We start from the raw sequence: 18,760 nt of genomic DNA on the forward strand, positions 1-18,760 counted from the left end.
ATTATTCGAAGTTCATAAAAGTTTATGGGCACTCTTCTCCTTCATTTTCGACAATTAAAAAATGGGCTGCCGAGTTTAAACGCAACCATACGAGCCTTGAAGATGATCCACGTGAATGATGTCCAAAAAGTATAACACCAGAAATCATTCAACAGTGCACGATATGGTATTAGATGACCAGTGAATCGAAGTGCGTGAAATTGCCGAGACTACAGGCATTTTCAAAAGAATGTGTAGGATAAATTTTGCATGAAAAATTGCAAATGAAAAAGCTTTCTGCAAGATGGGTACTGCGCTTGCTCACAGCAGATCAAATATGCACTAGCATGAAAATCTCTGAACAGTGATTGGAGCGTTTTAACAAGAATAAAACTGATTTTGTGTGTCAAGTTATTACAATGGATGAGACTTGGATTCACCAGTACACAGTACCAGAATCCAAACAGCAGTCAAAACAGTGGACAGAAGCCAGTTGTTCAGCGCCAAAGAAGACAAAGTCGGTTCCATCAGCAGAAAAAGTCATGGCATCGGTGTTTTGGGATGCTAAAGGCATTTTGTTTATTAATTATCTTGAAAAGGGTAAAACAATAACTGGGGAATGTTATTCCGATCTTTTAACCAGACTAGATGAAAAAATTCATGAGAAAAGACCCGGTTTGCAGAAGAAAAAAATCATCTTTCATTAGGACAATGCACCTGCCAACAAAGGTGTTTTGACAATGGGAAAATTAAGGGATCTGCACTACGAATTGTGCACCCTATTCCCCAGATTTGGCTCCCTCTGACTTATATCTTTTCCCAAAACTAAAACTCTTTCTCGATAGCCAGCGTTTTTCTTTGAATCAAGAGGTGATTGCAGCTGTAGAGGGATATTTTGCAGATCTTACTGAGAATCACTATAGGGATTCGATAATGGCACTGGAGTATCGCTGGAATAAATGTATTAGTCTTAAAGGAGATTATGTTGAAGAATAAAAATAATTTTGAAACTATAAATTTGTTTTTTCATCGTTAGGCTGAGAACTTTTCAGAACACTCATGTAAACAAATATGGCAAGGCAGATGCCAACTCCCTGGGACATTCTTTGAAAGTACGTGGTGATATATTATCAAGTCCCACAGCCATATTAACATCAGGTTTGCTCAAAGGAAATCCAAAAGAGTTCTTTTGTTACATGGCAAATAACCTTATCGAGTGCTGATGGTGACAAAGTGACAGAAACTGAAAAAATTGTGGATGACCACTTTACAAGGGTATATCATCCAAATGAGGTTGTCGTAACGTATGTGACAGATATCAGTAACTACATCATCTGCTGTTAGCCAATTCTCACTAATGCCTATAATGTTTGGTGAGACTGCACTAACCAATGCCATAAACTCTTCCCTCTTGTTCCTGATACTTCTGTCATTAGTATATATAGCAAGTGCTGCATCCTTTAGGTCCTCACCCAATCTTCCTTTCTGAATTGACTATCCTATTCAATACTGGGGACTGAAAGACTAGATCTGCACTTGGTTATTCTCACACTCACTTCACACACGTTTACCTGTATCCACCCTAATTGTTCAAGTTTTCCTGAATTTTCACTTTAGTATGCACAGTGAACAAAGCTCACTAGATACCTAACACCATTTAGAAACAGTCCATCATCTTCATACAAACCTCCTTTCCATCAAACACAGGCCACTGGTACATAACTTTATATCATTCCTTCTGCAGAACCTGTGTATTGATTTGGTTGCTATTAATACCCCACCCTCCTCAATTCACCTCTATCATATTGTGGCAGGAGACTTACAATTTTTACCTTTTCGTTCTTCATTTATACTTCTTTCACAAATTCCTTAACATAAAGATGCCAAGAAATGATATTCTTGTTTAATCCTTAATCCAAGTGTATGCAAACAAAGTTTGCACATGAAGTACTGTATCTTCATGCCTGTAATACTAAGGCAACTAATGTGAAGCCATTAGTCTCTATATTCAAGTAGCCAAGTCGTGAATATACTTACTATTATCACCTTAAGACCATCTAGGAGGACCCTTTGTCATACACTCAGTTCATCATACAGCCATTTAAACACATTCAAATTCTCTGCGGACACCACACTCTCAGGCATTCCAATCATTCAGAATTCTACATGCAAAAAAACTGTTTCTCACTTCCTTATTCACAACCTCCTTATACAGCTTCCAGGATGACCTCTTGTTCTCCATTGATCTGAATCCTATAACACCTTCCTTACAAACTCATATGTCTCTTTCATAACACTCCTCTTCCTCCTATCCACTAAACTCTGCAAATTGCATTTTCTCAACCTATCCTCATATTCAATATTCCAGAGAGCAGAAACTACCTAAGTCAGTCACGTCTGGACTCTTAAAATCTCTTTGTTCTTTTGAAAACCAGGTGACCAAATCTGTGCACAGTAGTTCATGTATGATCGAATTAATGCTGCATACAACGGAACATGAATCGCCTTACTTCTACAAATCAGTGTCTTCCATATTATTTCCAGAATTCATTGTATTGCCATCACAATTTTGGCAATTTGTCCTCTAAATTTTAGATCCTTATCCACCATTACCCACGATCTCTTATTTCCTCCACCTTCAACAATACATCGCCACCAAAAGCAAATTCAACATCCCACTTTGTTTCCCAAATTTTAAAACCTTACATTTTGCAACACTTAACTGGTATCCCCATTCCTATACCCATTCACTTAAATCTATTCCAAGTCTTCTTGTAAGGCTACAACATCTACTCTAATCTACTTCTCATAGTTCATCCCAACTTTGCATTATCTGCAACCAGCTGAATATCCCCATCCAAATCTCCCCCAATATCATTAACAAACATGTTAAACAGCAATGGTTCTAAAAAAAACCCTGAGGCATATCATTAGTGACTTTCCTCTTCCAGGAAAGTCACTAGTGGTGTGTATTCCCCATACAAAATTTGCTGATACCTATCAGATAGCCAATTTTCAATCCGTTGCAGTAGTCTAATATCTAACCCCATCCACTCTAGTTTGACTATCAATTTATCATGCAATAATCCCATCAAGAGTTTTGCAAAATCAAAAAAACATTCAGTGGAGGAACAACTAATGAGAGATCCACTCGCTGTTGGTTTGCAAAATTTCACTCAGGAGATTTAAGGCTACAAAACGAACCCCGTCGTCATCATCCTTCCTCCATTGATTCGAATGAAATAAAGGATTTAATCAAATCAGATCCATGACAAACTGTACGAGATATCGCTAAGTATATTACTGTGTATCCATCTCCTTTGTCCAATGCAGCTGTCACCTTATTGTAACAAGTAAATAGATTACTAAAACATGATCTCCCTTTAGTAAATCCATGCTGTCCATCAAAGATAATACCATTATTATGAACATAATTCTGGATCCTGGTTCTCACCAGTCTCTCCCACCTTAACCAAAAGAACTCACACACAGATAGGCCTATAATTTGATGCCTGAGTTCTGTCTTATAAAGTGGCACTAACGTGCATTCCTTTCACTCCTTCGGAACTTGACCCAGTGCAAGACTCATACTAAACAAATATGGCAAGGCAGATGCCAACTCCCTGGCACATTCTATGAAAGTACATGGTGATATATTATCAAGTCCCACAGCCTTATTAACATCATGTTTGCTCAATTCCCCATTGTTGTGTCGGAAAAGGTGATAAGTCATCCGTTTTTCCCACCCAACATTAAGTTACCTCAAAACGAAGGGATAAGGACATGCTTATGCCTCTGGAAGGGAAGTGTACCGTATAATGTCCTGAGAAAATGTAAATATCCAGATGTGTAAATTCCAAACTTTGTTAAGATAGCCCATAAGTTTATTAAGATAACAAATGTGAATGAATTAAAGTAGAAAGTTATGTAATATTATCAAGTAAATATGTATAAGCTAAGTACGAGTATTAAAGCATGTAAAGACAGTTTGTAGTCACGGCGTCCAATCGGCTGCCGCCATATGTGTGACGACACCGCTGAGTGAGGAAGCTGCTTCGGAGTATAAAAGTTTCGGGGAGTTCAAATCGCTCTCTTATCTCTTGTCTCTTACCTCCGATTTCCTGTGTCTCGTCTCCGAGGTTCGTCGGCACCTAGTTTCCCGTAAGAGAGCTATGTAGAGCTTGCTGCCACGTGTAACAAGGATCTCCCCCTTGCTATGTATGTTACATCGGTCAAAGCTGCAACTACAATGTGTTCAGTGCATTAGGAGAAAGAGCCACTGATGAAATCCACGTCAGCATACAGATCTGTGCATGAGTGTTTTCGGTTCATGTAGAACAAAGGAACAAAGCCCGCCATCAGAGGAGGTACAGTGAACAGATCAGAATACCTAGTCAAAGCAAGAACGGTAAGCGAAGATTTTCTTATATTAATGTAGGATTAAAGTATCCGTGGAGTAAAGAAACAGAAATTAAGAACATACGCCATTTACATGTTGTGCCACAAGAACAGTCTGCAATTTGGACTCTTGTGTCTACTGTTAAGAAGAAAACATATTAGGCTCCAGCCGAACAGGAGGCCGAGCTCCGGACTGTTTAAGTGATTTAAGAAAAGTAATGTCATATGATCAGAAAGTGATTAAGTGTTAACAGATATTTGGGGGGAGGGAGAGAGAATTAAGCAGAAATAAGTACTATTGTCCTAGAGAATTACATGTCAGATTTATTGAATTGTCTAATGTTTATATGTAATGTTTCATGTATGATATTATCAGGTAACTTAATTGTGAGAGCCTGAGGATAGATATATGTACAGAAGTGAGGAATTTATGTCTAGTAAGAGATCATAGTGCAAAAGTTTTAAATGTGTTTTAATTAAGTGAAGGGAACCCAGACTCTCTTAAGATTCAGAATTTAAATAACATGTATACTTGTCTTTGTGAAATAATAAATGTGTTTCTTTTTACATAATCAATTGAGTTTGTCATATCTTCTGCGGATGTGAATTACCGTTTGGAAAATTTCGTACCATGCATTTAAAGGGGAAACCAATAGTGATATGAGATGAGGGACCACGACTGCATATATCTTGATCCCTACAATTTTCTTTAAGTAATTTAGATAGTGCATCAGAATTTAGTTGCCGGCTGGCGCAGTCTATAATCTATACAAATTTGTTGGCAACAGAAGTCTGATAGTAAGAGATACAAAAAGTTTAATGTTAAAAGTTAAGGTAAAGTAAAAGCCAAAATTAAAGATAAAACAACAATAAAAACGGGGATATAACACCATATACCTCATGCTCACTTAGAGTCCGTTTCAATTCCTCATCATCAACCTCTCTCAAAATCATTATGATGTCACATTCACAAGACTGAACAACCTTTATGAACTGAACATTAAATATCTCAACTATATCCTCTGCAGAAATTGTTCTTATACGGTTTCTCCAATTAGTGTCATCCTTCCATGATCATTTTTATTTTCCTGGTTATACTTCGAAAGAACTCCCTAGGATTCTTTTTGGCTTCATTAGCTAAGGAGCTTTTCATGTTTTACTTTTGCGACCAATACCAACCAAATCAACCCCTTGCCTATTCTTTGTAATTATCATGGAATTGATTATTACTACTTCTCTTATGCTACCTCCATAATGAATTTTTTCTCTATATTACATGCTTAATCTCTTCATTCATCCATTTCACACCTACCTTATTTAACCTTCTGACCCTTGGAATACATTTAGACATTGATACTACTATATGCGTGGATAGGCTTATGTGTTCATCAGACATGTTGTAATAGTTTCACGGTATGATAAGAACACAGATGGTTAAGAAAATAACTATTTATTAACTTAAAAGCTAATATTTCGCTGGTATTATATCCAGCATCTTCAGAGCACACACAACACAAAGTTTGTTACAAATGCAAGACAACCACAATCCGGTGTAACAGTGGGGCTAGTATAAGTGATTGCAGCGTGCAACATAAGACTAATATAGCACCATCTAGGTTAAAAAAAAAAAAATTCAAGTTTTGAAATAGTAGTTCAAATGATAGTCTTAGAAAGTTTTAAAAAATATAAATTAAAAAATAAAAGTAATAAATATATTAGCCTGTGTTAGCTCAGTGGATGTGGCGTTTGCACACCACGGCGCTTGGCCGCACGAAGGAAGACTTGGTTTCGAGTCTAGTCGGCGACTAGAGGAAATTTTTCTAAGCCTTTTTTCAACAGGTTCCCGAGTTAGTCGATCTTTGGCACGGGCAAGCGGGTTTTTCCTCCCGGAAACTCGGGTTTTTCGTCCCATAAACTCAAGAAAATCGACCGTAGAACCCACATTATTTCAGATATTAAATATATTGTGTTAGGGTTAGGGACCACGAGATGGCGGCACATTTGAGCCGTCTCTCTTCACTGTGTACCGCTTAATTAGTGACAGCGTTGGGCCATCTATCTCTGATTGGTACCAGTGGAGATTGAACTGCCCACTCAGTCTCCAAAAGTTAGATAGGGCTAAATGGCCTCGTCTACTCCCGGTATACAGGAATAAAAAAGGCGCTGGCTGATTTTTTTTTTTTTTAAAGTAATAAATATTAATTTGGTCTTAGGATGACTGTCTCCCAAATCTTTGGTAGATTTATACAGCCATACTTGTTAAGGTTTGGAGTGAAAAAATTTCCATCAACTTATCTCTAATCCAGAGAATTTTAATAATAAGGTGTGACACCTTTTGGCAACTGGTATATGGAAATATGACTTCATTACTTCCATCTTAGTATCACCAACTCTGGGTCTGGCTCCCACTGATGAGACCTCAATAAAGGTCAAAACTGGTCTGGGTAGTGACCCTTCCCTTAATGCATAGCATTATACATGTCCACAAGGAGATGTGCTTTGCATTATGAGATACTAAGGCAAGTGATGAGAAGTTATACCACCTTTGCCATGAGTTGCCCTAGCCCTGAAAATACTTCAGGTGCAAACTTTGTTTGCTTAAACTTGGATAAAGGATTAAAGCAAATATATAATTGGTAGCATAGCCAAGTGAAAAAACTTCCAATAGTTTTTGAATATTACCCAAGCTGCACTGATCTCCTTTCCAGCCAACTCCTCAGTCCATGCTACACCTGCAATCTGTCTCCTGAGCTTCTCATAATCACCAGCCTTGTAGTTTCACCATGGCCTCCACATCCTGAAGTGGGCCCCAAGGCCAGGATTTTTGGCAGGCCCCTACCTCTCGTTCATGTTAAGGACAACACATTGCTATACAGTCTACAGGGTTTAGGATCAATTAGTTTAAATGATAACACAAAAGTAATATTTATTTAAAAACTACCAACATCTACATAATACAAACTAATAATAATATTCAAAATTACTTCAAAGTATATTTTCTAGCTTTTGTTGACATAAATTTATCAATAACGTTAGTAAAATCAACTCGCTTAGCCAAACTATTTTCGCTGTACAAAATTGCTAGGTGATTAAGTCGTTCTTGGCTACTTGTGCTTCTTTGCCATGTTTTCAATGAATTGACCAGTCTGCTGAATGATCTCTCAACTGAAGAAACAGTAACTGGTATTGTGCAAAATAGTTTAATGGCAAGGCAGATATTGGCAAATATATCTTGCAGGTTTTTGTCATAAATTGCATTCAGAAGTTTCACGGGACTTGTTTCTGTGCCAAAAACTATCTTATGAATACTTTTTAGGTGAAGAATTTCATTCAATAATTCTTCTGACAGATCATTTTCATACATATTCACAAGTTTTGCCTTTTGCGATAAGTTGACCATTGTCCAAGTTATGGAGATTTAAAATACGTGGGAATAATTCACATATATTATCTGCTGCTTCAAACCTTGTGTTTAAATCATTGATAATGAAATCCAACACTGGATAAATTACAATAATTTTGAAATCTTGTTCAGGTTCTACAGTAGTTACTCAATTTTTACAAAACTGAGGTTGCGCACTGATTGCTTCAGCAACTACTTTTGCTTCTTGGACAACACTTTCCCACGAGTCACATAAGTGTTGTATTTCTTACACTAATTCTCTTATAAGTGCAGACTCGACCTCAAAAGATAGTCCTTTACTTTGTATAATAATGTTCTTATTATCAATATTTGCTAACATTTTGTGCCAAAACATTGTTATTAGCACACCTTTATAAGATCTGAAATATTTTTTTTCAAACCTTTACTTGTGTTCAGTGTTGAAGGAGAAAGCGAGATGAGTGAAAGAAAACCAAAAACTAAAGTAAATCCTTTTGAATGGGAAGTTCAGAAGATTAACCATAAGTCTGGAAAGATGGATAATGGGTTGGAAACAATTGCAAAAGCTAGTAGTCCCTCTTGGCACATATTCATTCATATTTTATAAAGTTTATTTTTGTCTTTTGTTGGTCTCATTTTACTGGCTGATCTGACAAGATGGGCCCCCCCTAATTCCGGGCCCACCAGGCTAAAGCCCTGTCAGCCCCACCCTTGTGGGGGCCATGAGTTTCACATATACCCTTGATATGTAGATTTCTAGTTTTAATTTACTTCCTTTTTCATGTAAAATAATGCTTGCATTTCTCCATATTTGGGTGTTTCTCCTTTTTTGATGCATTTTATTGAAGAGGATATTCAATTCTTGTTTTAGAATATCCTCACCTTCTTTAATCATCTCTATTATTAAACCATACTCTTCAGTAGCTTTATTGTTTTTCCTTTATTTTAATGCTCTTTCAATTTCAAAGAGTTCTAATGGAGGTATATCAGTGATATTGTCATAATTCATTTTTCTGTTGATTCTGAAGTTTTCTTTCTATCTCCACTTTTATACAGATTCATGTAGAAATTTTTTGCTTCTTCTGTGATTTCTTGTTTGCTTAATAATTTTCTTCCATCTTATCTTCAAGAGCTATAATATTCTTTCTTCCAGATGAAAGACTATTTCTTAGAATTCTGAGGTTTCTATTTTCATCAATGATTTTTTGGATCATATCATTTCTTTTCTTAATATCTTCTTTTATATTTATCTTTATTGCCTTAGTTATTACTGCTATTTCAGTAGTTCTTCTTTTCCCTTCTGTAATCCATTCTTTTCAATGAGGTTTATTGTTTTTTTCTGATAGTTTCCTAGTCCAGCTTCTTTTGTTTTCTTTTAAATTTTGCTGATTCAATAAAACTGTTTATTTTTTCTTCTTCATGTATTTGATATCATTTTTATATTTTCTTTAAGTTTCTTTTCCAGTGATGCCTTGAAGGTATCCCCCTATTTGTGTAAAGTGTTTCAGCTTTTATAATATTTTTCCTTTTTTTTTTTTTAATACAACTCTCTCAGCTTGCAACCAGTATTTCTATTTTCCCTCTCACCATCCTACAATTGATCAGAGGTGATGCCAATATGATTTAAAACACTAACATCTTTGAAGATATGAATGCTTGATGAGAGTATAAAATCTATTTCACTTTTTGTTATCTCATTCAGGCTCAGTCAAATCCATCTTCTGTTGGGTCTCCTTCTTAAAGAAGATATTCATAACTTTGAAGTTAGTCAGTTGCACGAAGTTGATCAAATATGTTTCATTATCATCCCTCTTGACTCCAAATTTAGAATTGAAATCTCCAATGACTAATGTATACTGAAACTTATCTTTATCTATTGCTTTTTTGACAACTTCATAAAATATTTCCATTTCATCATCATCGTCACTTTCACTTGTTGGGCAAAAAACCTGTATTATTTTGACATATGTTCTGTCATTAATCTTTAATTTAACAAAAGCTATTCTATTGGATAAATCTTTATAGGTAGATATTCCATCCGTGTGTTGAGGCTTAAGTGCTGGGAAGAAATCATGTTGAAGGTTTAATGGAATATTTACAGCACTAGAAAAAGATTGAAAACTGATTTTAATGCTTCCAATATTTCGTCTCAGTTACTGAGACATCTTTAGGGATTACGAATAACTCTTGTAACACACACTCAAATACAACACAATACTAAGTGAAACACGTGGATGACTCTAAAGTCCTATCTAAGTGGTGTGCCCTCTATGGGCATTTGTAGGTAGCTTAGGACATAAAGTGGGACCTCTTATAATTAATGTTTCCCAAATTTTGGGAAGTTTTATGCAACCATATTTATTTAAATTTGGTTGATTTCTGAATGCTGCCACAGATTCTAAAAACAGTCTTTCTTTTGAATTTACTATGGTGGAGCATGGTGGTTTTTCTCCAGGATATCCTATGGATTGTATCCAAAAGATGGTCTGCAAGGCCAGATTGACCATAGTCATGATTGCAAATGTATGATTTGTGCTCTTCTAATTAGAACACAAATGAGTATTCACTTTGCTAAGATATATCAACCAGGTGTATGTAACATGGTTCACAGTGCTATTGCTACATTGAATGAAGAGTTAGAAGTGCATGAAAACGAAACTGAAAAGCTGTTGCATAACCTGGATAAGAATTTGTCAATAGAGACAGATGGAATATCAGCATGTTTGCTAAAGGAATGTTCAGCAGAATTGGCTAGGCCTTTAACATGTTTGTATAACTTGAGTCTCAGCTCAGGAATGATACCACAGGAATGGAAGGAATGTACAATAGTTCCATTGTAAAAGGGTGGTGCAAAAACGGATGTATAACTACCAACCTATCAGCAACTTTGGTGTGGTAGTGAAGAGTTCAGAGAAGTTAGTAAGAACTCACATATAGAAATGGATAGACAGACAAGCTATACTCTGCAAGGAGTAGCATGGGTTTACTAAAGGAAGGTTATGTTTTAGCAATTTGCTCATATTTTATAACAATGTTATGGCCAAGTTGGATAAAGGGAATGGATACATTATGTAATGTTGAATTTTGCTAAGGCAATTGATAGGATACCACAGGAAAGGATGTTACATAAACTAGAGAATATGAGATGGAAATATAAATTCTTGACTTGGATCAGTGGATGGTTGACAGACAGATATCAAAAAGTGGTATATGGTGGGTGTGAATCTGTCAGATTTAAGGTGATCAGAGATGTACCTCAGAGTATTTTTCATCTCTCAGAGTCTTGGACCATTATCCATGTCTCACGCCCACAGAGTACTTATGAAGATGTATGTTTCCAGCAGTCTCAGCTTTAAGGGAAAGCTCACTGATTTATTTTTCCATATCTTGTATTGCCTGTAAGTTTACTTTCACTTTTGTAATCTGATATCTTATCTCTTTTTTTACAATCTAAATTGTGCACCACACTGTACCTTAGGTATGTGAACTTCCTAACCTTTTCCAGCTGTTGTCCAATGACTTTTACTTGCTTTCTCATCTCTCTTCTCTCCAAATATCATTGTGTTTGTTTTCATTGATTTTCATTATCAGCCCATATCTCTTTCTTCTTCGCTTAACTTTAGCCCTGTTCTTTCTAATTCTCAATAATGACTATGGCATCTGCACATTGTAAATTGTTCATTTTTGTATCTTGAATTGAAATTCTCCTTATATTATCCTTCATGCCATTAATTGTTCTTTCCAAAACAAAAACATGATAAAGATGTTTGGGTATATTGGGTCTCCTTGTCTTGCACTTCTCGTTGTCCGGAACCATCTTCTTTCTCACAGTTTCTCACGGCAGCCTCTGCATTGTCACTGATGTTCTGCAAGAGGTTTATCAGCTACTTCACTAACAAAAACTTGAAAAACTATCATCTAACATGTGGTCAGTAATGATATACAAACCAGATTTTTTGCTTGGACAGTGGTGAATGAGCAGAATGGGTTGCCAGAGTTAGGTATCAGTACACTGCAAGTGAATAAATTTAAGGAGAGGTATGATAGGCATTGTGTGTATTAAGGTTAGTGTAGGTCTCCCATGATGAATGTTTTTGACTCCATGAAGATACCCACGTAAAAATAAAAATAATAAAAAGAAAAATAGAGACCATTAGCTGGAAGATAAAGATTCCTTCATTGCAGCACAGAGTACCTGTTAGGTCATTAGGATTATCCCATTTTAAATCCACTGTGTTTATCTCCTATGGTGTTGAAACCATTCTGTCTTTCATTTTCATAGGGCACCATGCTATGGTGCCCTATGAAAATTCCTGGTGACAAAGTCAAAATATCAATAATAGTTTAATAAAAAGTTATTTAATTATTATCCTGAAATTTACATATCTTCAATGAAATAAAAACATAATAATCAATTTCTAAGCATCCATAACAGATGAGAAAAAAATTCTAGGCAAAGAAAAAAAACAGGAAAAAAATATTTTGAACAACCTTGACTGAGTCGTGTAGGCTCCACAATTCGCATTCCATCAACAGAAACAGTTCCCATAATAGGATGCACTGTAAGCACTCCATTTTTGTTTTCTATATAACAATGTTCCTTTTCAATTCCAGTCCCTTCAACCACAATATCTGGAATTTGTGAAGAATCTCTTCTACCTATGTATGTTCTTCCTGTTTTGAATTAAAAATGGAAAGGAAAACTCAAAACTATATATCAAAAAGTACATATAAATTATGTTTCTATGTAAAAAGTTTAAAATATAAATATGTGAACTCTAAATAGAAATATACAGCACACTTCTGAAAAATTTTCAGAGGTGTGCTGTATATGTGCACTTCAGAGAAATAGGAGGCTTTTGTAATCACTTTCATAAAATTATCTGATGATTAGCATATCTGGCATATGGGGGGATAGAAAAAGAGGCCATCCCTGGAAACTATATAAGGAGGGTGTGAACAGAAGAGTGAGAAGCGGGTTCTTTACATGGAGAGTGGCTGTCGAGTGGAATGCATTGCCTGAGTGTGCTATGAATGTAAACACATTTTATCAGTTTAAGGCACGGTTGGATGAACATTGTATCCAATAGTGTGCATCTCCCATGATGTCTTTGACACCATGGAGGTCAGATGTTAATAATAATAATATCTTTCAGTCATATGTGTCTTTTGGAACCTGCAGCAAGGAGTAATACATTTCCTGAAAGAAAAAGATGATTTCTCTCTAAAAGAAGCTAACAGTCTTTATTTATTGGGTTATCAAAAAAAGTTAACAGCTTTTAGGATAAAATTAAATACTCATGATAAAAAATGCACATGATCATAAAAAATAAACATAATGAACACTTGATTCAGAAAAACGTGTATCTTCACAACCAATAACATATATGTTTATTCATACTGCTCTTATAAAATTCCCAATTTTAAGAAGTAAAATATTCAACCATTATATTCAACAAACATTATATTATATTCAAACAAATATTCAACATTCAACAACTGACCATTTCCAATACTGCTCTCAGTTTCAAAATTCTCAGTTGCACATACTTAAAAAGAAAAGATCCAGCAGATAACCAGATTGTGAGATGCCTAGGGGATATGGATAGCGTAAAAATTCTCAATCAAGGCTGTGGGAATGTCTTTGTTAAATTTAAAATGGCCAAAAGGCATAAACTCATAATAATACCAGCTGTATTCCAACTGATAATCAGTAAAATCTTCCACTGATGAATTCTGGGCTTCATTATGTGCAACACAGGTTTACTTCATGACAACCAATAATGTGCATAAACACTTATTCAGCACTAGTAAAAAAAAATTGCTTCTTATTCTAATGCAAAAAGGAACAACAAGCCAATCGATAACCCTGAAGTTTGTTATGAGATGAATTTCTGTTGAACCCAAATGAAATGCTTTGTTTCATTTGGGTACAAAATAAATTATACTTGCCAAAAAAATTATATTCTTTTTTTAATCCTTTACCCAAGTGTAAGCAAACAAAGTCTGCATGAAGTATCTTTACGCCCAGACTACTTGTATACAGAAGCTGTTAAATTTGCATGAATTATTTCAGTATTTATTAATGCAAAGCACACTTCCTTCTAAACTTGTATACTGTTGTGCATTATGAAAAGGATCACTCCCTAGATGAGTTTGACCTTTATTGGAAGTTTTTCCACTTGGTTGTACTATAAATTAAAGATACCAAGAAATTATATACTCGGTTTAATCCTTTATCCAAGTGTAAGCAAACAAGTTTGTGCCCGAACTATTTTCAGGACTGGGGCCACTCGCATAAAGATGCTAATGACTTCACACAACTTGCTTAGTATCCCATAATGCAAAGCATCTCCATGTGGACATGTATAATGCTATGCATTATGGGAAGATTACCCAGATCAGTTTCGACCTTCATTGAGGTTTCATCAGTGGGAGTCAGACCCAGAAGTGATACAGACCGGTTTCAACCTTTACTGAGGTTAGTATCACACCTCTGGGTCTGGCAACCACTGGTGAAGCCTCAATAAAAGTCGAAACCGGTCTGGATGGTGACCCTTCCCATAATACATATCCACAAGGAGATGTGCTTTGTATTATGGGATACTTAAGGCAAGTGATATGAAGTCATTAGCTTCTTTATACGAGTTACCCCAGTTCTGAAAATAGTTCAGGTGAAAACTTGTTTGCTCACACTTGGATAAAGGATTAAACCAAGTATATAATTTCTTGGTATCTTTAATTTATAGTACAACCAAGTGGAAAAACTTCCAACAACTATCTCTAATCCAGAATATTTTAATAATAAGGTATGGCACCTGGCTACTCGTATATGAAAATATGACTTCTGCATTACTTCAACCTTCATATAACCTCTGGGTCTGGCTCCTACTGATGAGACCTCAATAGATACATAATTAAAAGCACACAGATGTATGGAGTACCAGGTCAAGCAGTAGAATTTAATCTATTTCTGCTACATGATTTAATCTGCTTAGTTAACATGAAAAAGCAGTCAATGGCAGTGCTATCAGTAGACCATACTCAAGCATTTGATAACATCCGGCATCCCTTTGTATTCCACATCCTCCAGCAAATTAGTGTAGGTAAAAACTGCTATCTGTTACCGTGCGGTTAGCCTAGTGGCTTTGCGCTTCGCAACCATATGCCTGGGGAAGGAGTGTCCCAGGTTCGATTCCCGTTGTAGACGTGAGGAATTTGAGGATCTTCCTCAGGCATAGCCAAGTTAGCCGGTCTTGGGCGCGGTCAGTAGGGTTTTTTCTGCCAGTTTATCTGGCGTTTTTCATCCCGCAAGCAGGCAAACCGGCCCGTGAACATACGCCTCTACAGTCAAAAAAATATATCCCCCCCAGCAGCAGACCAGGCGACGGGTCGGTTGGGAGTAGTACTAACAAGAAGTTGCATCTAAGTAACATGCGGACCCTGCATAGGAAGCGGGAATAACGCGTAGAAGAAGAAGAAGAAAAACTGCTATCTGTTATCAAAGGAGCCTATGCCAATTCAACCACCTGCCTCCTAGTTAATGGGATCCTGTCAGATCCGGTAAAAATTTGCAAAGAAGTCAAGCAGGGTTGCCTTCTCAGTTCAATGCTCTTTGCATTGGTTCTTGAACCTTTCTTACAGGAAGTCAACAATACACATGCTGTGCGAGGAATAAAAGTTCCTTCAACTATAAAGGAAAATAAGGTATTAGCATATGCGATGTTAGATCCTGAATGGAGGACTTTACAAGTAAATTCTTTATTCAGGATTTAACATGATAAATATTACTAATTAAGGAGATAACTACACATCAGCTAATAATTATGAAAAATTTCTTTACGTTATGTGATAATGTGTAGTCCATATGTGCCATATATTGAAAATTATTCCTGTATAACTGAAATGAGAAGCAGAGAATTTTGTCAGAATAGTAAGAATTATGTAAGGGAAGTTATTTGTAAATCCCATTAAGCTGTCTAGTACATTACAAAAGTTCCAGAAAGATAATAAGTAGTAATCTGGAATAATCGTGTATGATCTGTACGAGTCGAGCGTAGCGATGGAGGCTGTACCTACGCGAAAAGTGACGTCAGAACGACTACCTGGAATAGGGTAAACCTAACGGATTAGGGAGAATGTAGGATCACCCAAGAGGCATGAACTGCAAGGTTCATGCGGTAAAAAACACATTGAATAGAGGGTGCACGAAAGGGTGAATAAAAGACGATGTGTGCCATATTATGAGGCTTTTTTCTTCTTCGGTTCCTGGATTCCAGTTTTGGGAAGTTTGTCGGGGGGTTCGTGAGAGAGTGGTGGGTCAACTACGGTGATGTCGGATGACGAGGGCTATTCTTGAGAAAGCTTGAGGATTTCCAAGTGAAGCTGATCGGGTTATGACGGCCTATGCAGAATCGAGCCTTCGAATAAAGTCCCATCGAAGAGAACGGAGAAAATTTCCTGCGGAGCAGTAGACAGCACGCCACAGTCCAGAAATGATTCAAAGAATAGCGTAGTGCATCACGAGGAGTAAAGACGGCCAATAACTATACAGTAAGGTAATCCAGATCTACATGAGATGGCGGCATGAAATCTGAAAGGATCCGGTAACATAAACAATTTCATTCTATGTTAAAAATCGCTTAGAAGAATAAGAAATTTGTGTATACTGAAAACTAAGGACACTAATAGAGACCTTTCAAGTGAGAATTTGATTGAATTAATTAAGACCCCGTGGAACAAAGAAGAATTGTTGATAGGCAGTATTTTGATTGAGAATGGCTAGACTTGACTAATGAAATTTAGAATTAAGAGGGTTATTGATAGAGTATTAATGAAAGTGTTCAATGCGTGTTCTGTGAATAACTTGTGAAAGGAATTATATCGTGGTAGTGTTATGCTTACACTTAATCTTATCCTTTCGTAATTTGAAGGATGTAGCTTACTCAAATTCATTGTTGTGATTTAGTATGAACTTTAACTTACAGTGGGTTTTGTTCTATTGAGTATTTGAATTTTCTTAACTGTAAATGTTTTATGCTTTTCCAATAAACATGTTTTGTACCTTATACCTGAGTTTATGCCTGATTACGAATTCAAACCACCACTTATGACATAGAACCTTTTGGCAGGAAGGAATTAGATGTTGTTGCTTAAGTGAGATTCAGGTCACGACTGCTAACTGAATCTACAAGGCAAGATTATAGGATTGAATGTTGTGTATATGCTTTAGAATTTAAAATTATTTCCCTGAACAAGAGTCTCTTCTGTTATAGGATATTGGCTGGCGCAGCATAAAAATAAATTTTGCCAATATCCGAAAAGGAAATAGTACCGAATTAATATTCTAAGGGCACAACAGTAGATTAGAAAGCGGGCTATTTAGAGGTAGAACAACGTATAATAGAAAGTAAACAACTACGTAACACCGATGATGTAGTAGGAACTTTGAAGGATAATGATTTCATATATATATTTTTTGGTATTTTGGAAAAATTCAGCAAAAGCAGTGGATTAATTATTAATACAGACAAGACAAAATTAAAAGTTTATAGAAAGTGGGATCCTGAAGGCATTCCTTTTGAACTAACCCCCAAGAGAGAACCCCTCATTATATTTGGAATTCCCTTCTCCACTTGCACAATATTACCAGTCCAAGAACTTATATAAAAGAACTTTGAAATGTTAGAAGACTGGAAAATAGGGCCACTCTCCTTTTCTTCTAAAGCCATAGTACTCAAAACCATAATCTTTCCTGCTCAGTTGTACATAATAAATATTACAGACATCATAGAAGCTGAATTAAAGCAATTATATAGTAAACCTCTGCAATTTTTTTGGTCCAGCTGATACCAAGAAGTTGAAAAGGAGTTTCTTCAACTATCAAAGAAGCATGGAGGATTTGGACTTCCAGTCTTAAAATTCTGCTATTTAAGCAATCTCTTCTTCTTCTTCAACCCTCTGGTTCTGTCCACTGTTGGACGAAGGTCTCTCCCATGATTTTCCGGATCACTTGGTTTTCTGCCTCTCCCATCCATCTCACTCCTGCAATCTGTTCCAGTTCATCTCTCCACCTTCTTCTCAGTCTTCCTCTTTGTCTTGCTCCGTCCATTGGTCTCCACTCTGTTGTTTTTCTAGTTCATCTCCCATCACTGCATCTGGCAATATGGCCAGCCCATCTCCACTTAGCCTATTTAATGTATTTTACAATATCCGTGACACCTGTTTGAGATCTTATCCAGATATTTGTCTTCCTATCTCTTAATGTTATTTTTAGCATACCTCTTTCCATGCAATGTTGTGTTGTTCTCAGCTTTTTGTTTAGGGCTTCTGTTAAAGTCCATGCTTCTCCTCCATATGTCAGGACAGAAAGTATGCACTGGCCGAAAGCTTTCCTTTTTAGACTCTAGGGATGTCACTTGTGAATATGACTCTCATTTTCCATAAGCCATCCATCCAAGGTGAATTCTTCGTTCAATCTCTTTTCTTTGGCACTCCTCAAAGGATAACGATTGGCCCAAATATACATTAACTTGTTCTATTTGATGGTTTTCAACTTTGATAGTTCTATGGTTTATGTATTTAATCATCATTATTTTTGTTTTTTCTCTATTTATTTTTAATCCAATTTCTCTGGAGGCTTCATTTAGCCAATTTAGCCTTTCTTCCAGATCTTCAAGATTATCTGATATCAGGACAATATCATCTGCAAATTTCAGATGATGCAGCCTTTCTCCATTTATGTTTATTCCTTTTGTTTCCCAATCAAGGCTTCTAAAGACTTCCTTTAGTGCAGCTGTAAATAATTTGGAAGATGTGGTGTCGCCTTGCTGGATGCCTTTTTTGTATTGGGAACTTTTCACTGTTTTTATATAATTTAATTACAGAAGTTGCATTATTGCAAATATGTTTTAGTGTTTCAATATAGGGTTTCTCAGTTCCCTGGATTTCAAGTGCTTTTAGTGTTGCAGATATTTTAACTGAATCAAAGGCTTTTTCATA

General features: G+C 36.2%; 1 protein-coding gene across 4 annotated transcripts in view; it reads right to left on the reverse strand.

Moving 5' to 3' along the window:
- The window catches only part of LOC150094086 (uncharacterized), a 608,624-nt gene that overhangs the window by 362,891 nt on the left and 226,973 nt on the right, over positions 1-18,760 (reverse strand). For all 4 annotated transcript variants that reach the window (XM_090413217.1, XM_090413213.1, XM_090413214.1 and 1 more), the window contains one exon: positions 12,251-12,433. In XM_090413217.1, the coding sequence (XP_090269343.1) occupies positions 12,251-12,433 (183 nt within the window). The remainder of the gene's footprint in view (positions 1-12,250; positions 12,434-18,760) is intronic.

This window comes from Typopeltis vanoorti, chromosome 23, assembly GCF_054136105.1.
Source record: "Typopeltis vanoorti isolate ZY-2024b chromosome 23, IOZ_Tvanoo_1.0, whole genome shotgun sequence".
In the NCBI taxonomy this organism is placed as follows: Eukaryota; Metazoa; Arthropoda; class Arachnida; order Uropygi; family Thelyphonidae; genus Typopeltis; species Typopeltis vanoorti.